Source organism: Helicoverpa zea, chromosome 1 (assembly GCF_022581195.2).
Source record: "Helicoverpa zea isolate HzStark_Cry1AcR chromosome 1, ilHelZeax1.1, whole genome shotgun sequence".
NCBI classification, from domain to species: Eukaryota; Metazoa; Arthropoda; class Insecta; order Lepidoptera; family Noctuidae; genus Helicoverpa; species Helicoverpa zea.
The window spans coordinates 12,930,445-12,954,285 of record NC_061452.1 but is presented as its reverse complement, the minus strand read 5'-3'; the positions used below and the strand labels follow the sequence as shown (position 1 = coordinate 12,954,285).

The following is a 23,841-nucleotide window of genomic DNA, read 5'->3' as shown; positions in this document are numbered from 1 at the left end:
GCACCCATTGTGGGTGTATAACTGCGCACTGCAATTCTTCATACATTGTTGCGTGCGAGTGGACGGAGGGCGCAGTCGCCATTCAAGATGAATACAAGCAATATCCGGCCTCGCCCGCTGCGATGAAATTGTTGCTCCAGGAATGTTTCATAAACGGTCCTATTGCGAATTTCCTGAACTTGTATTATGGTCAACAGAGGAAGATGCATATTTTATGATATATGTCAGGTTAACTGTTCCTTATGTGTTTTTCTCGTACCGACCCACGCCATCAATAATTGGTACGGGGGACGGTGGTGATAGAACTTGTAATATTGCATAATGTAATGTAATGTCATATGACTGCAAGAGTACCTACATAATGATTAGGTAATATCAGCTGTAATTAATCAATGCTTAAAATAAACGTCGATCAATCATCATCAAGTTACTGGGGTAGATTAAATTGAAAATCGCACGACGACCGTTCATATCTCTGGTTGCTCTGGTGCATGACTTAAATCTATAAATAAGTTGATAGGTACCTAATTATCGATAAATTAAGTAGGTACTATAAGTTAACACCTGGCCGGTGAATAGGTAATTTCATGTACCTACCTAAAAAATCTCTTACCTACACGAAATGCATGGTGCAAAAGGAGAAGTTACTGGAATGTACAATGATGAATAAATTATTATTATTGGAGACAGGTTAAAATCTGGGGATACAAATAAGATACTTTTGTTTTGGGTGAAAGTCAGTATGTATTTCACAATCCAGAAAAGGGTAGTATGCCTTTACAGAATTAGCAATTCCAAAGCCAAGATGTAGGCACTTATTGAGTAGTAGATAGCTATTGCAAAAAGAATAAAGCAATAATTCATACCGAGCTACATTTTTCGAATATACAAGACATATTATTGTCATACGAAATAGTCCGTAAGGCAACTTAGTCAGCGGATCGGCAGACAGCTACAAACTATGGAAAACTTTGCATTAATCGTTTATGGGCCGCGCGTGAGCAACATGTCAATATGAGTCATACTCATACATTACACTACTATAAATTGACTCATAACTACTCATAAGGAATGCTAGGCACATTATAATCAGAACTTTAGTAATTTTGGGACCCCATTGTGAAATCATTTTTATTTCACCATGTGCCTAACCATTTTCAACAAAACCAAAAGGAGGTTTATTTTTGTAAAAAGGTTTTTATGAATAATAGGTGGTCTATTGGGTTTCTACCTAACTGTTTTAGCGTATATGGTGCATGAGAAAAGACTAGAATACTAGAATAGATAAATCTAAGATAAATAACACGTTTTGACATTTCTAGGTAAATGTCAGACATGATATTAATTTATTGATAATATCATTCGGGACTTACTAAATATAGATTATTGATATGTGTTAGGTATTAAAATAATCTAGAAGAAACGATATCTAACATCACAACACTTCAGTTTTGTAATTTGTTCGTTAGAAGACTTGTTCTGCGTAGGCGCAACTAATTCAATGCAATTTAAATCTAAATTTTATAAATTAAATAATACAGATACTTAATCGAAAAGTGCTTTATTACCGTATAAAACCTACAACATTATGTAATTAAGAGTCTAAATATATTTGACTTTGGGTACAATTTTCAAACTTTTAATGTAAAAAAATCAATTGGTTATCAATATAAGTTTGTTCGTAGCATCGGCAACATCCAAGAGTATAAAGAAACTTGTTTTTCGCGTTCCTGGAAAATAAAACAAAGAAGTTATTAATCAACAAAACAGAGAAACCTTGTCTTCATAATGTCTTTTATTTTACGATTTATCAGACTCTCTTCTCGTGGGTGAATCGAACCAGTCATATGTAGAGTACCTGTCAGAAATTAAACGCAGCAACCTACCTTGCCTAGCTAACATTGAGCCCTGATTTACAAAACAATATAAGTAGGTCCATATCACAAAGGCTTGTTATTGAATAAATATATTGCTAACAAGTACGACACAATTATTTAATCTCAGTAACATTACCTGAACGATTTCGCAATCTAGTTGAACAAGGGACAGCGCGGGGCGAAGGGAGGGCGGGGCGACTCCCGCGCAGACATGTGACACCCCACCCTTATTATGGTAATCGATTGACGAGATCGAAACGGGATCGTATTATTATAGAGTGAGCTTTTAAAAGGGATGATATGGAGGGGCAATGAAGTGACTCTTTAAACTACAATTGTTGGAAAAAATATTGTAAAGAATCTAGCTATGTATGAAGAGATGCCATAAAGTGCGATGCAATTAGAAAACATTGCACGATTGCGATCAAACAAATGACTCAGACGGAAACAGACATAAGACAAACACAGATACACAAACCATTTCAAACATAGAATATGAAAGAAAAACAAAAGAAAAAAGATCTATCTGCGAAGTGTATCTATGAAGGAGTGCAATTTGTATAATTTCGCAGTGATTGTTTGTCTAACAATTGCTTCCCACATTAGCATAGCGGGTCTACAGTGACGTGACACGTCCACCGTAATAGGCACGAGTGAGTCAGGCTCAAGGCGCGCGGCCGTTGACCCCGCTGCACTCGCGCCGCTTGGTGTCCAATGCACGCCCGAAAATAATGCATCACTACTTCCGATATAGTAGCCAGACTGGTGTACAGTTGCTATGAAACATTTTAGTAATGATTGACGTTTGAAATCTTGTTCCTTTTCGCTCGAAGTTTGAAAGAAGAAGGCATGCTGGTTGCTCTGACTGTTTTGCATACATGAATAACGTTACAGTTGTTAGAAATAGTTTCTCAGACTTGTATTACGAAGAAGGCTTTTGTGTTATGATAAACCCTGAATGTATCATTCTTCATTGACCTCCCAATTGGTTTCCAGTCACCAATTTAATGACAGGTGGGTCTTAATTCCATGACTTATATCTTTAATAAATAAAAGTCATTAACTAGCCTCTTTGATGACAGTAAAAAAAAATGTTGACCAATCGAAAGAACGACAAAAGTAAATACACATAGTAATAGCATGCAATTTTATTGCAAAATTGACCTCGTTTCAGCATAAACCCTGTAAGATGTGAATGTGCGATGATCTCAGACTGAAATGATAAGACAAACATCTTGATACGCACGTATCATGAGAAACTCTTTCGGCAAAATTCTCAGAAAATTTTATGGTCACGGCTGTCAGCCTGTCAAGTTATTTTTTATCTGTATTAGAGTTAAAGGGGCTCGGTTGATAGCCGAAGATATTCGTCGATAAATATGGGCTATCTTTAGCCCTGTCATGGTACATAGTATCTTATTGTCGAGATAACTCTTGTGTGGCTGTTGACATGTAAACAGAAGTTTTCCATTCAAATCAGGTTTAAGAAAAAGGGCAATAGAGGAGAAGCGTAGGAGAAGAGAAATAGATAAGTTTCCAACTTGGTGTGTAAGATTAGCAAAAAGTTATGTTATTTTGGATTTTTCTCCTAAAGAAAAAGAATCCTTAATATACAAAATTTTCTTAACATCATCTATAGAGGTTATGATCTACTACACAGATATCAGAGATGTTAATATTTATAACTAGCTATCAACAAAGTAACTTGCAGAAAGATACTTGCAGTTGTTTAAAGACAGTTTAGAAGTATTATTTGGAACCGAATATTAATTTCAATTCTAAGTCTCTTTTGATATTCTCATACCGTTACCGTCTCACGGTTTCAGTTGACTGGAGCAACGGACCTGCGCGCGCGCCGCCCAAACCGCATTCTGTTCTCCGCCATTGCTGTCAGTGAAAGTCCGAGCCTTTCACGAGTTCGCCACATTTTTCAAACGATTTCTATTGGCACGAGTCACGGAAAATCTTTTGTGTTCCATCAACGATAACGCTATTATATTATCTAGATTAAAAATTCTCTCAATGTTAGTCATCTGCGTCGGAAGTTTAAAATTCCTTATTTAATGTTTTGTGGTTTAATTTTTTTCTCTGAACTAGCTTTGGGGTTCGCTGTTGGTTTTCTGAATCATATCACATTCCATCCATCAATATCAAATTTCAGCATAATTTGCCTTTAGTTACCAGAATACTCTCAGGATATCTGAAACGTTCTTTACTTTCATTAGACCATGTAATCGAAGCTTAACCTCACAGGTATCGCGGCATTGTTCAATCCACCCAATTTTATAAAGAAAGGAAATTAGAAAAATGCCAGTTTTTAGAATTTTGCAACAAAACGAAACGCTATTAAATAAATGGTTTTTACAGTTTTGGGTGACAAAGAGAATCAATTTTTACAGTGCTTAAACAGTAAATTGTGTTGATCATGATTCCTAGAAATTGTAAATGACAAATAGCGGTTAGTTACGAATAAGTCAAACTGCGAACTTATTCGATATGGTAGCTATAATTCCTTTCAAATTTTCTTTGTAAATGAAATAGCTCTTTGGGCAAGGTGCTACTATCTTTAAAATATTGTGGCTAGTACATGTTTTTATTCAGCCATTTTTGGTTTGATTTAATTTTTAGGTCTGAAAAGTATGAGTTTTCTCGGCGATGTGGGCGAGTGAGCGATGGATGTGCATGTATACAGTTTTGAAAACGGCAGAACATATTATGTTAGTGCTATTTTATGAAACTGTTCTACAATATATTACAACAGTATTATTTATGATCTTTACGCAATGAAAACCGAAATACCGATTTACATAACATGTTGTTAAGTGAATAAAACTCAGAGTTTAGCGCAGTTTTTTGTCGATGATTGTTGTAATAAATCATCTGTGTGTGTTGACGTTTGACGTGTCGAGCCGAGCCCCTATTGGCCGAGGGGCCGGAGCGCATGCGTCATCAGTCGCTGGCTATGGCTAAGATGAGCGCGCCGCTGATCGTCAATAGAATTGTTTACCGCCGAATAAGAATCGCTTGCCATTTCGTTACGGAGATTTCTTGCTAAGTACTTAATAGATTTCTCAACTGAAGTTTTTCCAACTTTTTATTTTTCATCAGCTTTCTACGCAAAATCGAATGTGACACGACCAAACGGAGCATGTATAGTTAGAACAGTTGTTGTAAATTCAAGCAAGATAGTTAGAATGTACTTACCTGTTCTATTGACTAACGGAATTAGGAAGATGGAAATTCCTCAATAAAATCTCACAATCATTATGACGAAATTCAGAACACGAGCACGGAAGCTGTTGCTATAGGGGAACTACTTACCTATATAAATATTATTATAATGTTTATATACATTATGTAAAAACAATAGATGATGAAACACCAAATCATCTAAGTACAGGTAAAACATGACGAAAAAACTAGTTGCCTAAGCCCAAGCCCGTGTAGGAAAACATTTGAATAATCATTTGTCATACATTTTACACTGAATTATAATAAGTACCAACTTGTCTCAGATGCCGCTAAGATCACGTACGCCATAAAACAGTTTACATAACGTTATACATATTTTCTTTAAAATACTCAAGGAGATCCATCATTAGATATGTGAAATACAAATATTTAAAATATCGCTAATACTACTTCATAATTTGGATGAAGGAAAACCCTGTTCCAAATAGCTAATAAATTTTCTTGTGGATTAGTGTGTAAATGTTCTTATATTATAAAACCAGCCGCGTCCCACGGGAACTGTTGACCGTACTGGGATAAAATATAGCCTATGTTACTAAGGGAAGAGTTTAGCTTTCCAACAATGAAACAATTTTTCAAGTCGATTTCAGTAGTTTTGGAGCTTGGTCGAAACAATTACTTAAACAAAAAATTGTATAGTTTAGTTACCTTTTTCGATAACATTCCTATTAACGAAGTTTCAGCTCATGGTATTAAACACCAAGGTTTTGTCGACACCAAGACATTCTTCAACACACCATTATCTAAAAATGATAATTGTATTATTTAACCTGCTCTCAGTAAAAACGCTTTAGAAACAAACAGATGAACAGACTAGATATTAAGGGGGATAGAAATGTCATATTTCAATTCCTGCTTTCAAAATTTAAATTTCATTTAAAAAAATATTTAATAGAAAACTTTTTTATAATGTTAACGAATTTTTAAATAAGTAATACCAATCTAGTCTATATCTTAGTTTAATTTACTTTTCATATTTTTAAAATTATTTCATTATCTTTTATTTAACTTTTGTGGGCAAAACATGCTAGAACTTTGATTTTTTTATGTAACACCCTGCTTTGCAAACCTGTTTGTACTGCATACTCATGTTTTGAACAAATAAACAATCTTTTATCTTATCTTTATCTTTATCTTTTATCGTTTTAGTCAGGTGCTGATGCATAGCTGTTCACTTTTACAAAAAGTAAAAAAGGACTTCCAGTACCTAATGGTCAGATGCCCTTGCAATCAACAGACCATAACATAGAAATCTTCTTTTAAAATCACATCTCTTCAAACTCATAATTTTCTTGGACTTTTGGCTGACGAATTATTTACGGCCTTTCGCAGATCATCAGTTTATTTTGCCAAAGAACCTACACAATCTTCATAACATTTGCTTGGTCCTAGCCGCTGCTCAAGAAGCTTCAACTTAAACGGCCTTCTTAGATAACTAAGGACAGACATTTGCCAGACTTCACCAGGCAAATGCTTTGGAGGCATATTTTGTGAGGGGCCAAGTTAACGTACAAACCTTGTGACCAACTTATGGCCGTAAAACCAGCAGACAGTACCAAAGTGGGATATTAATTGCTCGGAGATGTGCAGCAGCCACTTTGAAGCTAAAAATATCTTACACTGGGCTCACCAACACGCATGCCCATGGGATCCATCTATCCCCCTAACCTATGGGAAGCCATTGACCAGCGGTGGACATTTATTGGCTGCAACGATGACGATGACGTACCTTCTGGTCAGCCTCTGGTGTCAGGCAGTGGTAGTTGCGGTAAAGGCTTGGGTTGCACGGGTGGGGGAGGCCCTGGGGGGCCTGGTGGAGGCGCTGCGGCAGCAGGCGGAGGTGGCGCAGGTAACCAACCCCTAGCAAAAATAAATAAAAAAAAATTCAGTCGAAAGAGTCAACTCTTAGCTATCGCTACAGGTACACCGTTTAACCCATCGTCATGCTCAGCCTTTTATTGTCCCACTGTCAGGCAGATTCATTGTGCATACAAAAATTCAGTCAAGCTCATTTTGAAAATCTAAAAAAGGCGTACCTTGCGTAAAATAAGTACGTCATTCTGTATTCGCAATTAACAGTATTTAAGACATATCATTTTTCAATGAGGTCTTTACAATCATTATCATCACCTACAACAAAAAACTTAGACTAGTATTCTAGATAGACATTTTAATGAGCACAGATCTGAATCTGAATACTTGAGGATTGTTCTAGAATACTGATTCGTAATATGGCTCCTAAACGACGCTACAGTTTCAGCAAATATTGTTCATACTGGCAACTTTTCCTTGGAAAGTGCATTAAGTAAATATTTGTTTGGCGCCAGCTGCGCATACAATGCACTGGAAGCCGTTAACGAGTTTTCTTAGCACTATGCTTCAGCTGGGCTACGGTGCAATTATCAAGATTTCTCTTAGAAAACTGTAGGTGGGTTCCACCAAGTAACTGGAAGGATAACCAAACAATAACAAATTTACAAAAAAATAACAATTTACATGGTGCAACCAACCCTTAGTTTATTTAGGAGTGGGTATGCTAGATCCGCACAGAACTTGGAAGTGTTATAGAGTATTTAATACAGACCAGATTGCCCAGCTCTAAAGTATAATCAATAGCAATGTTATTGTAGACAATATTTAATTTTAAAAAATATTATTCTTGCATCAGTATCCGCTTTGTGTAGGAAATATTGACGCAGGAGTCATTGTCCGATTTATACGTACAACACAATAATTAGATTATTTATTTATGGTCATTGTTAATTAAGTATTTACATGTTGAAGTTATAGCGGAAAATATTAATGAATAAATAATGGTATGACTAATGAGGCTACAATGCAAGTATAGGTACTTGTATATTATCCTTGTTAATATTATAGCGTAACAATGCCGTCTGTCTGTAATGCTTTCACGCCAAAACTCATTTATATGTACCTAGTCTTTTACACAAGATAAGGCCTGAGAGAGAACATAGTCTACTGTTTATAATAGGTACTATAGCTTATGGACTTGTCTGCGAATTTAAGTTTGTAGGAAACAAATTAAGTTTTAAATATCAGGAAAAAATATAAATAATAGAGGTACTTAAAACACCTTGTCAAGGAAATAAAAAGAAAATAATCGATGCTTAAAGACACAATCCGGTTAGGGCAAAAAACAATTTCCTAAAAGTTACATATAATGTGATAAAAATGCAATACTAAACATCACAAATGCATATCAACCTATCAAATTACAAATTATGACAGATATAATTCCATACAAAAGTAATACGATATTTGTCTTTGAACTTGACAGTGACCGCTAGGATGGCAGACGTCTGGTTCATACTTTATTTGTAGTTTGATTCATACACACTGATGTGTGAAGTGGCTTGTTTTTCATGAGCGCATCGATGCACGTGATGTTGGTATTATTCCATTTAATGGTGCCTAAAGAGTTATAAACTTTTCGCCCAGTTCTTCCCAATCCCAATGATATGAGAGTCCGAGTGCGAGAGTTCGGTGGTATCTTTGAGACGGACGTAGGCTCCCTTTTATTTGGGTGATGGGACTCCGCTCCTAAGACGACCCACTGACCGATCCACCAGGTCACAGGTGAAAACGAGGTGATTAATAACTACGGAATCCATTTTTTTTGTTTTCCTCGAAAAAATTATAGATACTAATGTTCCGAACCAAACGAAACCATTATTCCAGCTACTATCACTAGACAGAGAAAATATTAGACCATGTACTTACACTTATTATCAAAGGAATACGGAAGGGGTCTGTTTCAAAGCAAATTAAATTCTGTCATAACCTAAATGGCTAGTCAGTAAATAAATTTCACTAATAAGTCGTCGGCGAGTAACCGAATTAGCACATCAGTCACACAGTGCTAACAAACGAACAGACAAACATGCGCTAAATGCAAAATGTTGTTAGGATATATGCTGTAATATGCAAAAACAACAGCTTCACACAAAATCATACTTTAGTCTTTAAGAAATAAAGTACAATTTCGATTGTCAATACTGATTTTGCAATCAAGCAGCCATGGAAAGAAAAGTCCTATAAATCATCGGTTTCAAAGCGTTTTAAAACTAAATGTTCTAGTAATACGGTTAAATTTCAGTTGTCGTTTTGAAATATGTTTACATTTCCACAGTCAAAGCAATGCGATACGATATTGAATTTCCAATGTTTGTTATCAGGAAAACTGCAATTGCTGTGGAAACTGAACGTAATGTAGGTCAGAAATAAAACCATGCCTTGTACCTAATAATGTAAAACATTTAATACAACAAAACCCTCCTCAAAAACTGCTAACAAGAATAGTAAAATAATAATATGTATCTTTAAAAAAAGAAAAGTGTGTATCTCGTAAAAAGTTAAGTGTATTTTATATCAAAATATCATCAGTCATCTTCTAGTCATCCTCGTCATCACCTGCTTCGTCGATTTCATCGAAAATATCGTCCCCACCAGCCGTATTTACGACCGTGTCAACCGCGTCCTTGAGTTCCTCTGAATCGTTTACGGAGCCTAGAGAAGGTTGCTTGGGTACTGCTGACTTCTGAGGAGCAGTATCTTTAGACTCAGACACGATACTATTTCGTTTGGACTCAGGTACACTGCCTTTTTCTTTAGCTGACCCGTTATTCTTTTCTTGAGCTACCCCGTTACTCTTTTCTTTAGCTGACCCGTTACTCTGTTCTTTAGCTGACCCATTATTTTCTTTAGGCTCAGTCGCGCCATTTCCCTCACCTTCCGCTCCAATCATACAGTCCTTCGGGGGATTGTCGGAACTTCTGCATGGGCAATATAAGAGTCTCCTTCGGCGTTCGAGAATTGGAACTCTGTAAACGAAATATTAATTAGAGTATCTGCATTTTAAAAATTTCGCAAAACAATAACAAAAAAATATGTAGAAGAAAAAAAATTACATACCTTAGAAAAAAAACATCATAGGGAAAACAAAACAAAAAAAAAGATACTTTACTCGTTTTATTGATAGAGTAGCATTGAAAGAGATTGAAATATCTTGTTTACGTGATGGGGATACGGGTTCAAGCCAACAGCATTACTATTGGCATTGTAAACGCAATAACGTTGCCGCGGTTGGGTTAGCAACAATCAGCTGATTTTAATGCACTATTAATAGCTTTGGAGTGTATCCAAGTTATTATGAAATTATTTACACTACTGACTTTATTTTATGTGGATCAAAGAGCAACAAAAATTCCGCTTCCTTTGAAAAATGTTGTCAACAACCGATTTTCTCAATAAAGAAATAAAATTGGTAATAATAAAAAAAAAAATTGAAAAAAATAAAAATAAGAGACAAAAAGAACTCTTTACAACTCTTAACTTGCATTAATAGTTTATTGATCAATCAATTAAAAGAGAATAGCCAATAGAATACGTGATCGTTCTTAGAAAAACGAATTGAAGGACTTATCACGCTATAAACTGTGAAATAGAACGACCAACATAACCATTGTAGCCAACATACTTTTTGTATAGTAATCAAAATCAAATTAAAATAAATATAGCTTACTCTTTTTTTTACATTTTAGCATCTTATTTTTTTTGCAATTTGGTAGTAACTGAAACCCGTTATTAATTTATCACCATGTGAAATCGCGCACTTAGCAGTTTCAAGTACAGATTAGCATTTCTGGACCCCTAGGCCATAATGTACCGGTATTGTAGATAAATACTTGCATTCCTTGCATTAAACATACCAGGGAGAACAGATGCAATCTTGTTCTGTGGCCCTAACAATGTCAGAACTTTACTGTTGATTACAAAGTAAAGATATTGCACATAAATACTTGAATGGGTTCCAGTAAATGTATATTACTCTTTTTTTTTTTTTTTTTTTTTTTTTATCGACGTAAAATCATCAAATGACCCCTCCCGCTGTGGGTTAGCAGCGGTGAGGGAGTGTCAGACTCTTACTGACTAAAATCGTCGTGTTCCGTCATAGGCCTTTTATGTACCAGGGCCGCGGTATCTCTTTCGAACAACCCGCAGCCCCGGCAGGCCTTGGCCCTGCTGGGCCCCGCTGGGGTTGCTGACGTCTCTTGGAGGAGCGCGTGGAACAACGCGCGCCGTCGACACGGGTCTGTCGTCTAGGAAGACAGAGGGACGATGAGCCACCCGAACTCACCGCCCACAGACCCACGCCTACGGTGGCCGGGAGTCATCTCGCGACACCCGGCGCCCATGGTGTCTACCTGGTCCAGCGCGGCGGCCGGGATGAGAGGTGCGAACTCTCTGGCGTTCCGCCTCCTCCTTCTCGAGCATGACCGCTTCGCAGAAGGAGGCGACGGCATCCCATTCCCTCTCGCCCCGGACCATGGCCTGAACCAGGGCCGGACGCGAGAGGTCGCCGCCGCCCAAAGCCTCGACGAGGACCCGGCGGTGCCCCTCCCATGCGGGGCACACCTGGACTGTGTGGTCCACCGTGTCCTCGGGGCTAATGTATATTACTCTGCTGTGGTGTTTTGGTGTGTACAGTATTTGCAATAATGAAATTCTATCCTCCAATCTATCATCTTTGTTGGTAGCTGCTGCAGTTGCGAGGAATGAGTTTTTAGAAGAAATTGTAACTCAATAAATAGGGCTGTTCCTGCCCAAAAATATTCTCCGCAAAAGTAAGTTGTATAAAATAGGAATTGATGATGCGTCAAAGAAGGTGTGCATAGAAAATAGATGTCTAGTAGTGTATTCGAAATTTGTCTAGAGAAAGGTGAAAATCGACCGATTGAGCTGGAGAACCCAAGATGTTGTGGATAACGTGCTCCCTTAAAATGAACCAATCGGATAATAGTACTGTACCAACACTTGCAAATATTCAATCCCTATTCTACTCAAATAGGTAACCACCAAAATTCTCAATTCAAAACGATGATCAGATTTATGTGATAGCCCAACATGCGCAGGAGTACACCCATCCGTACGACGCAGGATGTACTCCGGCCATCCATTACGTTCAGTGACGTGTTCAACCGTTTATTTCAATATAGCTGTACGAAGGCGTATTGCAAAATACACAACATTCCTGCAGATGCCAGCAAGAATTGTGTACTTCCTCATCCTTGCATTCATTCATTAGTTACACATTCATTCATTCAAGTATGTGCGTGGTCAGCTATTTAAGTTCGTCGCAATAAAGTGTGACTTGAACATTGAAGGATTATTTTTTTTTAACTTTCATGATCGTTTGTATTCGTATAATTTGAAGATACCACAGATATACTATAGGTACTTAAAAGAAAAGTGATATGTTTTTATTCGTTGCATTGGATTTTATTCAAAGAATTGATTATTTGATCATTCAATTACAACAAGCTTAATAATATTTTTCCTAGCAGATGACAGGGGCCCGATTCTCCTAATTTTACTTAAGCGGCCTTCGATTGACGTTCGACTCGATTCGACTGAGATCCAATCCCGACTCGATTACGATTGAAGCGTATGTGGCATTCCGCTATTTTTTCTTTGAAATAAACGTTTTTATCCTTTTCTGTCATTCAATAATGAATCATTTTGTCTGCAAATGATTAACTATTGCAATATGATTGTAGAGCAAACTACCGTATAAACCAAAATCACCAAAATAGCAGACCAATCGCAAACCAATCAAATGTCAATCGAATACGATTGGTCTTTTATTAGTAGCAGAATGCCCGATATGGTTAAAACTCCTATTACGATCATATTGCGATTCGATTTCTATTAGATTTTGACATTATTAACTTAGGAGAATCGGGCCCCAGTTCTAATTATCAGCCAAAATTTACGCGCGAAAAAGTTGGTAAGTGGCAGAGACAATAAGCATAATATTCCTCACCCGTCTTGGCTATAGGCCAGTATTGACCGTTGAAGAATCTTTGATGTCAGATTTATATTCACATCCGAACTCTAAAAACAAGTGTTATATTTTCAAACGGTTTATTATCTTTCGTTACAGTTACCTAGAGAAATAGTTTTATTTATTTAAATGGGTTACCGATTTGCGTCAGCTGATTTGGTTCGAATTTCGAACATATACAAAGACAAATCTTTTGATATCTGAGAAGTTATTAAGAACTTTTTTGTGCTGAAGAGCTGAAGGGTATACATAGTCAATCATTGGATTTTCGTATTGTTTTACTATTGGCACATAATAAATCTTATAAAGCCAGACATTGGAAACTTTATAGTCGAAGATTAAGTTTCTGAACGGACATTTTTTGCTGAAACACTTTATACAGTTGCTGCAATAAACGTACATCAACATTCATTGTGAACATTGATAAACTCAAAATTTTTATTTTCAAATCAAAAATCTTTAAAGATCTTTTTATAAATAAACAGGCCACAAAGTTACAAGATATCATAATTCTGCATACTTGTGGAATAAAATAAATGTAATTCTATCTTGATGCCACATTTCCTGCTGTTATCCCGCGCAGACGCATTCAACGATATATTTATGTGCACTAGACAACACATACCTACACACTCTCACGTAAGTATTTACCTAGAAGTTTAGGATTATTAGGACTAAGCCAAGTGAGTAAAATCGCATCATTTGAATATCTATTAGTGGAATTCATGCATCAGTTTAAGCATTTATGGTTGCAGCTTTCCAATAGGGCATTATCTAATATTGCATTAGCTTTTAATTTGTTTATTAGTGTTCCGCAGAAAAAAAGTTTGGTAACTGGACTTTACAGGAATGCCAATAATCTTGGAATTCAGATAGTACACTAGACAAAGTAGCTATACAGTGAAATTCTCCCTATCTATCCGTTGTTCATGAATGAATCTATGAATTTTGAAATTAAGTATCTACCTCCTAGAATGATGTCTTTTAATCTCTAATCGTAAACAACGGATAGACAGGTTATAAAAACCCACCGTGAGTGACTAAGGATCCCGGAAGAGCTAGAATATTAATCTAGCATAAAGCCGTAGTGAACTAAACTGGGCTCCGTCGTCTCGGGACGCAAGCGCATCTATTTGCGTGCGCGCCGCCCGATCGGCATGTAAGTGCAACAACCCCGCGTAGTCGCCGGCTTTCAGGTGGATAGCGGGATTTTAGGCCCAGAGACGACAAGTCATAAATGCTCCTAACCTAACATCGCCTAGTAATTGCGTACTACAAATACACTACAAAAATATTCTTCCGCTATTTTTCGTGTACCTTCTCTATGCAATTTTACGAAATTACAGATTGAACAATGGTTTAGTAATGTGGTCCCTATTACTTATAAGTATCTCGAGAAAAGAACTAAAACTGAAAATATTTAACAAGTGATTTAGAGTTTCGAGTTCATTTCAGAGATACTCAATGCTTAGACACAGTAATATTTTTCTGGATACATATTTATTGCAGAGAGATTTATGTATAACTAGCTTCTGCCAGCGACTTCGTCCGCGTTAGATTCCGACTTTGTGCAAAGAGAGGAAGAAATAATAATCACCAGCCTATCCAATTATCTAAATCTATGCGTACCTAGCCTATTACTACTTAGCTTTAACCACTAAGGCTGCACACGTGACGGAAGCTTAAAAAATGGAGTAACTTCTCCCGTTTTCCCAACATTTCCCATCACTGCTCTGCTCCTATTAGCGTAATGAAAAGTATCCTATAACCTGCCCAGGAGTATGAAGACTATTTGTGCCAAGTTTCGTTAAAATCCGTCGAGTAGTTGTTGTTTCCATAACGAACATACAGACAGACAGACAGACAGACAGACAGACAGACAGACAGAAAGACAGATAGATAGACAAAAATTTTACTGATTGCATTTTTGGCATCAGTATCGATCACTAATCACCCTCTGGTAGATATTTTGGAAATATATTTAATGTACAGAATTGACCTCTCTACAGATTTATTATAAGTAGGTATAGATTGAGTGTATCTTAGGTAATTTTAGATTGTATCGCTATTTACCTAACAGGGTAAGCCTAACTTTTTTTTTTAAGTTTTTCAGTCATAACCAAAATAATGTTTTGCATTCTAAATCTCCCTGTATTATAGACTAGGTATATAAAGTAATTAAAAAAAAACTGTTCCGTTATCAAAGGACAATGCTATTCTTTGTATGGAAGTTGGGCTCAAGAGTTGCCCACAGTAACTGCATAGTGTATTATGTTCCATAGGCTTATAATAGGTCCCAGACCGAAATATTTCGAAATCTATCCCAGGAGTGCTGAGAAAAACTGGTTTGACTCTTATTCAATACTACGAAAAATATGCTTACGAACTCTTAACTATTCCACTTTTATTACCTTAATTGAAATGCATTATAATATTAATCGACAAATACGAGGTATTGAACGAGATTTTTTTTTACCGACTTCAAAAAATGGAGGAGTTTCTCAGTTCGTTTGTATTCTTTTTACGTAAGTACGTGCATAACTCCGTCGTTTACCAACCGATTTAAACAATCATTTTATTGTTTAAAAGGATTTACTTTCCAAATAGTTCCAGGGTCCAGGGTCTGGTGATAGAAACCTTAAAACATTATGGAACTCTCGGAAATTGTAAGCACATATCGAATAAAAACTTGTCAATCGGGTATATGTCTCCGACACCACAAAACTGTGGAGGTTAAGACCTGACCTGACGATGGAGACGACAGTGAGACGAGGGAACTCCTCAACGGTATCTATTTACTACCTCGTGTTTGAGCTTATTTTATTCGTCTTGATAAGATTTTTCCATTGCCATTAAGGATATTAATTGCATGACGCTACTCGAACTTAGGACTGATTGTGGTAGATAGAGACTGAAAAGCAAGAGAAACAACAATTACCTTTAAACGTCTATTTCTGTTTTTTTTTTTTTTTTTTTATCCTGTTAACAGTGAAACCACTATCTATCTGATATATATATCTCTATCTATCAAGAAAAGAGGTTGTTAGGTTTGTGGCTGCTTAAAATGGCTTGCTAACAATGGCTGGCTAACATTAGAACTGGTTTTTCTCGGGACCTCTGGGACCGATTTCAAAAATATTTGGATTCCGTCTTAAGAGTGAAGTAAAAAACCTATTTTAATCATTCCCACTACTGGGCAAATGGCTTGGGCTTCATAAACTGACTGTTCAAGTTGGACATTAGAACCGGGTTTTCTCGGGACCTCTGGGACCGATTTCAAAAATATTTGGATTCCGTCTTAAGAGTGAAGTAAAGAACCTATTCTAACCATTCCCACTACTGGGCAAATGGCTTGGGCTTTATAAAGTGACTGTTCAAGTTTAACATTTGAACCGGTTTTTCTCGGGACCTCTGGGACCGATTTCAAAAATATTTGGATTCCGTCTTAAGAGTGAAGTAAAGAACCTATTCTAACCATTCCCACTACTGGGCAAATGGCTTGGACTTTATAAAGTGACTGATCAAGTTTAGCATTTGAACCGGTTTTTCTCGGGACCTCTGGGACCGATTTCCAAAATATTTGGATTCCATCTTAAGAGTGAAGTAAAGAACCTATTCTAACCATTCCCACTACTGGGCAAATGGCTTGGACTTTATAAAGTGACTGATCAAGTTTAACATTTGAACCGGTTTTTCTCGGGACCTCTGGGACCGATTTCAAAAATATTTGGATTTCGTGTTAACAGTGCAGTAAAGAACGAATTTCCACCACTTTCACTACTGGGCAAATGGCTCAGGCTTTGTTAAGTGACTATCTATGGAGACCATTTGAACCGGTTTTTCTCGGGACCTCTGGGACCGATTTCAAAAATATTTGGATTTTGTGTTCAGAGTGCACTATGGAACCAGCTGAAACTACTCCCACTGCTGGGCAAACTTTGAGCCCACACCCTGGCATTGTCCTTTATGCATTAAACCTAATCTAAAGTGTTGATATTAAAGCTTTCGAGAGATTACGATCTATTTTTGTGGTTAATTGACGTAGGAAGGTGAAAATAAGCATTTGTTATTACAACACGAGTTGCGTTTAAAACACGGTTATTTCTGAAAGAATTAGTGCGTCAACAAGCTTGTTATTTTTTCAACAGCTATAGTTTTACCTTAACACAAGTAAAATAACGTGATAAAAACAAAAATATCTAAGGCCCGGTTGTTCGTAGGTTACCGTGAAGTTAAAGTTAAAATTTTACCGTTGTCAATTTTGAACACGGTTAATTTGAAATTTTTATTATGAAGTTTTAACAACGCTTTTTGAATGTAAACTCTGTTAATTTTACTGTAACTAGAATTTAACCCTAACCTTGACGTAACCGAGCTTCCAACAACCGGGTCTAAGTGCTTTTAGTACCTAAGTAGGTAGGTAGGTACTCGAAGTATAATTTTTTCTAGCAATCACTTTTATATCTACTCCAAAGAACAACATTTAAAAAAAACCTGACCTGAATAAAAAATTCAATACCAATCAAAAGCGAGTCCCACAAAATTCGAAACATTTGGCTAATCTCCCAGCAATGCAGATGCAACACATTTGCAACAAGTGCAACGACACTAACTTACGCCACGAACATATATTCGTACATAGTATCACGAGTATCTATACCATGGAGAACAAAATGACTAGCGGAGGCGTCATAGCGGAAAATATCCTAAAAAAGTAGCGCGCTAAAATGCGGGTGTGCAGGGGACGACGAACATTGCTGTCTTCGCCCTTATACGCCTTCTTTGTACTGGATCATTCTTTTAATATCAAAAATCGTTGACAGATGTTTCAAAGAACTCGTATCATTTTGATCATGTAAACCGTAAGTATTTGACCTAGAAGAACGCGCCTGACCTACCTGCATTATGGCATCTCCTCTCATCTTTCCGTACTCTCCGATCTAGATCTAACAAGTCTGTCTGTAAATCTCGTAACAATCATAGTAAAGTGTCATCATCGCCTTTTAAAGAACACTTGAGTATATAAGTTAGTGTTAGTCATCCCTGCAATGAATCACAATGGATTTTAATTAGATATGAACTGAAATGTAGGTAAGCAAGACGGAAGATTGCATGATGCAAAATATTCCGCTGTCCTGTCCTAATTGATTTGTTATGGACGGTGAATAATTGCCAGGGTAACTTAGAAGGAAAGATGAAACATTAAAACTTACAGATATACGAAATATTTTGAAAATTATGAAGAAAATGAAAAATATGTAGACATGGTGACCTCAATGTTATGCCTATAACCAATTTAACAGCATCTGAATTCCATTTGAAAACTGGCCCGACAGTATCAAAGGATTACCGCCCAGTCTGACACAAAATCTAATTCACATTACAACCATCAAGGACCACTTAAATCCTCTCGCAAATTGACAAATCCTATTTAAAACACCTCGAACACAGAGTGCAATTATCGTAAAGCGAATGAAGGTTTATCGTACAACGTACATCAATGATTACGATCAAAGCATGGCCTACTGGAATTCGCAGTGAATTTGAGCATAATAGGCAGGGAACGAGCCGCCGGTATCGGCACGCCCACGGCTTTGCGTTTTGTCAAGCAGAATTCAGTTAAGAAATTCCAGAAGAACAATGAGGGATAGAATAAGATGAGTCAGTTTGAAAAGGGATCAGCTCTACGAAGAGAGCCTGCTAGCTTGAAACTTGACTGTGTTGTGACAAAAACGATAAATGCAGTCAATGATAACTACAGAGGGCTCAGCATAACAAAATCTTTCAAAGCAATGTGAGTAAAGCAACCATGCAGCTCTTGGTAAGTCTGTAGATGAGGATTGAGCTGAGAGATTTGGGAGAGACCCAATGCCCCTCAATGGGCTCTGATGGACTCTTGATCCTCTATACTTCTTCGCATCCATATGCCTTCCTCTTGGTCTTGGAGAGCTGTGCTTTTTTCGGATAGATATTTAATTTTGGCAATAGCAGTATTTGAATGAAACTTCTGCGCTCTTCACAGTGTGATTGGTTTTGTTACTAAATCAGTAACGGACGGAGTCTAACGAGTACATTATGCGCATTTGTAACGATATCCGCCCACAGACAACGGGATGGATGCATTCTGCAACTATTGCGGGAAATACTTGAAAAGGTTCCGATTTATTGATACAGGTTTGAATGGGTATGTGGATACTGAATAACTGACCATATTTGCGGTTGAGGCTGTTAATAGTTTGTCTAACAACATTTCAGGATTTATGCCAAATATTTCAATGAGGGAATGGAAAATATGACGTATTAAACACTTCGCCTAAACAGTCATATTATGTTCTTTTGATTTTCTGAAATAAACTATTGGGTCTACTATATTTTTTCCTAAATTGTTGTTATGCCTTTTATCCTGTCTTAGCAAAAATCTGAGAGACAAGAATAGCCCAGGGTTATTGTATTTGCAAGAAATAATGAAGGAGGCGGGAAGCAGCGATTTGTCGCGGCGGGATAGCCGAGACTTCCAAATGATATACATTTTGCTATACCCACTCACGCCTTCGCTTACGAACAAATAATTGGACCCTGACTCGACTGGGGTTTGTGGGATGCCCTGACTCTGTATCTACCTAATAACTTTTAGACAGAACATTAACATGGCTGCGAAAATCCGCAGACTACGGATCTGTAATAGGCATGATGACAAATTTTTAAATTCCTTTGTATGATGTAGGTATACGTCTATTTTATATGAAAAATTATTAATTTTAAGAAAATGCGAAGTTTTTTTATCAAATAATTGCATTTTTCTCCGTCCACTTTGAATCCGGCGCGAAAACGCTTGTCAGTGTCATGTCGTCACTTGTGACGTCACGACTGAAATTACAAGACGCAAGTAAACAACGCTCGTGCAATAATTAAGTTTTTTGTGTTATTAAATATGAATTCGAAAGTGCATAGGTGTTGTGGGGTCCCCCAGTGTAAGAACACATCCAAAACAACTCCTGATAAGTTATTTGTGTACGTTCCTCACAATAAAAAAATACGAAACAAGTGGCTTAAATTTGCAAGGCGAGATTCAAAAGCAATATTGCCCAGGGTACAACTTTTTTTTTGTGAAAATCACTTTGATGTATGTTATTACATAGTTCTCTAGATTCTAGCATAGTTTATAATGTAAATAACTATTTCGAGGTTAGGTTTCATCTCTCATTGTTTTTTAATTAAACTAGTATACTTACATGGAAGTTTTAACATTTCTAAATTCAGCTGAACAAAAATCTTTATTTGATGCCAAAAACTTTCCCAGCATTATGATATCAATTCTAGGCAAATTAGCGCTGTTTGCCTTGATAAATCCGGGCTCCATAACTCGTGTTATAAACAATTAATTAATTAAAAACAAAGATCGCAGTGGAAGTTCACAATAACGAAATGTGACGTTCGCGCGCTTTCGCGCGAGTTGTTTTGAGAAATGACGTCACGAGCTCTGATTGGTGTTCAAGATATCATGGCGGATTGCCTTATTTCGTAATTTTATTTTATAAAAATACATATTAATCACATTATTAACAAAGAAAACAATGCGCGTTTTATATTCCAAGCTTCAAGTTTAATTTAATAAATATATTATTTTAATGATTTTTGATTACTGTCATCATGCCTATTATTTAACCTACCATAATCGCCGATGCAAGTTCTTATTGAAAGAGAATATGGTTTCACGAAAAAGTTAAAACTTTTTTGGCACCATACCAAAGTTAGGGGGTTTTAAAGAAGAATTATCAAGTTTGTCAAGGAAAAAATGGTTGTTCAACGTGTTTTCAATAATACAAGTTATTGGGATGAATACCGGGATAGGCAGAATTAATACCAATTCGCAGTCTGCGATTGAAACGTCTCAGGAAATAAGATTTCATTCGTGACGAAGACAGGCCTTTATTCAGTTAGCATAGTGTAGACTCCGTTGAAGTCTGAAAGGACCATGAGTCAAATTGGGCTCATTGTCCAACAGAGTTATAGCATATGCCGTTGTGAAGGTTTTTGTTTGTACTAAAATTGTTACTATGGGCACTACCTTCAATTCCATGGCAAAAAAAAGATATGCACCTAAACAGGTTTTGTAGAAAAAGAATTGTTAGGAGTCGTAGTGCGCTTGGTTGTTCATGACATAAAACCTAATTCGCAGGATTTGATTATGATAGGATTATGGGACCACCTTCATCACCAGGTCAGGATCTGATGATGAAAACCCTGAGAAATCGAGGGCAACTTTCGAAAATTGTAGGCGTGCATAGGTTAAAAACTTGACAATGAGGTGTACGTTTGATAACACTATGCAACAGTGAAGGTTTGGAGCTGACCTGATGATGGAGACCGGAGAAGGTCGAGGGAACTCGACAACTGAATATGTAAACTACCTCGTGTTTGGGCTTATATTATTCGTATTGATGAGAACTTTCCACAAATGCGAATAGTGACAACTATGCTTGTCACTGAAAAGCCAAAAATAAAAAACTTTTTACAAAAAAATAAAACCGACTCCCAAAAACACTGAAAAGCAAAAAAAAAACTATTCTTAGGTGCATCGGCATAGAAGTCGGTGGCGTTTAAACTCAGGAACATCCATAGGAGACATCAGGAGACTCCATCTCTAGCACAAAGAAGAAATCGTCCACGGACTGTCCACGCCGTGCTGTTGCGGTGCCGCTATACTGTGCCATGACCCTTACTGCTCGTGTCTAACAGGTAGACGCACAGTAGGAAGTTGTGCTCATATCATTTCAATAATATGGTATCTAGGGTTAGGCAGGCACACACAATTTAATCCACCGGCAGGATATTTAGACGACATTATTATTGGTATTGATTGAAATGTTAACAAAAATAATTTTAACTGTTAGCAGTTGTTTTATTTTTTATGTATACATTAAACCTGGAATTAAAACTAGATAAAGGTGTTCAATAACAAAACCTACAATGCCATAACAGCACTACTTTTTGCAGAATATTAGTTTATTTATGGTCGGAGAAAAATATTTATAGCAAAATAACCCAATGGATTCTTCGCAAAAATGAGTTTAAATCTTTATATTTAGTGCTTTACAAGTATATTCAAATTGGTCTCATCTCTGTTGGTGGGTGAGCCCAGGCTTCATACATTTTTGCCCATGGTCCTTTATGCTTAAAATGTTTCAAGACACGACGACGAGGGCAACAAATATCGGCATGATTGACAATGAAAAATGGTTGAAAAGAAAACAATTCTAGAGAAATATCTGTTTGGGTTGTTACCACACATGTTAGGTTCACAAGAAGGTACCATTTCAGAAAAACTTTTCGTAAACCTGAACGAAATATCATAATAACAGCAAAGTGGTCAAGCTTTATGCAAAAAACGCCAACAACATTGAATATTCAATCATGTGTCAGTGCAACAAAGCGTAGGGACGGCGACATTATAGAAATAGAAAATCGATGTACTACCACGTAAATGGCACGACCAACCACTGCCATCAAGGTTTGCATGTCTGACATTTAATATTGAATTCACATTTTTATGATTGTTTCTTTAAAATGGAAAGTTTGTAATTCCAATTAAAATAGCGAAACAATGTTGAATTTTTCATAAACGGGTCCAAAGGTTGACAAACAATCCAATTAGGCTCATTGACGCAGTAAAAATGTTCAGAAAAAGTTTGGCACGGCGAAAAATTTGACAGTATATGAAACATTTGGCGCTTGCAGCGATGTGTGACAGACAGCTTGACGAATGGATGTCCACCGGCTCGTTTTGTGATGACGTCATTCGTCACGAGACACGCATCTCGTCGTGTAACGAATCCACGGATAGTATTTGCGTTTCACGTATCATGGTTTAACAATAAGCAGGCAAATGCTGCAAAAGCTATGCCTCGGTGGGTTAAGGATAATTCAATTTGTGTGTATCCTCGTCTTTTTGCAAGTGGGGAATATTTCAGACATAAAATAATAATTTTATTTAATTAGGGATGCCAGTTGCTTAGTAATGTTATAATTCTTAGCAAACAAGAAATTTTTCCTAAAACCCTATACTAGCTATGGAAAAAGTGTAAGCTGACAAGTGTTATCGAAGTGAAAGTGGGAAATAATAAAGAACTATTAAACAATTTGAGGAACATAATTTAGTAGGTGGGCCATAGTTACATCAGGGTGCCTGAAATAATTTCCTATAAGATATTTGCTGACACACACTGTCCTACCAAAATATGAAGGTGTAATCTTTACCAACGCCTGCACATGACAAAAAAAAAACAAAAGCACATCTGGAAGGATTCACCAAGGAGATACGAAAATAGTAAAAGTTCATCATCCCCAGTAGCATATAAGCTAGGCGAGCTACCGTTACCGGGTGACGTGAAAATAACCCCGTGCCGGGACAAAGACATGTACGTCTATATCGGGAGTGGCCATGTAAGGCGCGGCGGGAGCGCCCTGGACCGGAATAGTTGGTGCATCCTCACAGGGCTTGCAACTGGAGAAATGGAGAAAGTAGGAGCAATTATATAATTTGCATAGTCTTTGATAAGAAGCTAACTACCTTCGTTGTTGCAGGCAACCACAGGAAAACTATCACACCACTCCAACCGGGAACCGGGATTACATATAAAATATGCAGACTGAACAAATCGATGGTATCTTTGTGTCAAACAATGGTCTTATTATTTGGCTGACAAAGTAGATGCATCAGCCAAAAACCAAGGATTTATATTCGAAAATAATATTTCATAGACTCAAGAGGGTATCATACTTAGGGTCTCAATTTGCCTAAGAAAATATGTACACAGCACAGGCATTAAAGTTTATTAAAGATCAATT

The 23,841-nt window shown here is 36.9% G+C and overlaps 1 protein-coding gene across 1 annotated transcript in view; it reads right to left on the bottom strand.

Moving 5' to 3' along the window:
• Positions 1 to 1,545: 1,545 nt before the first annotated feature.
• The window catches only part of LOC124629565 (uncharacterized transmembrane protein DDB_G0289901-like), a 43,673-nt gene continuing 21,377 nt past the window's right edge, over positions 1,546 to 23,841 (bottom strand). Inside the window, exons 3-5 of the mRNA XM_047163012.1 lie at positions 6,859 to 6,989; positions 5,778 to 5,872; positions 1,546 to 1,730 (exon numbers count right to left, since the gene is read on the bottom strand). Coding sequence (XP_047018968.1) covers positions 6,866 to 6,989 — 124 coding nt within the window. The 3' untranslated portion in view covers positions 1,546 to 1,730; positions 5,778 to 5,872; positions 6,859 to 6,865. The remainder of the gene's footprint in view (positions 1,731 to 5,777; positions 5,873 to 6,858; positions 6,990 to 23,841) is intronic.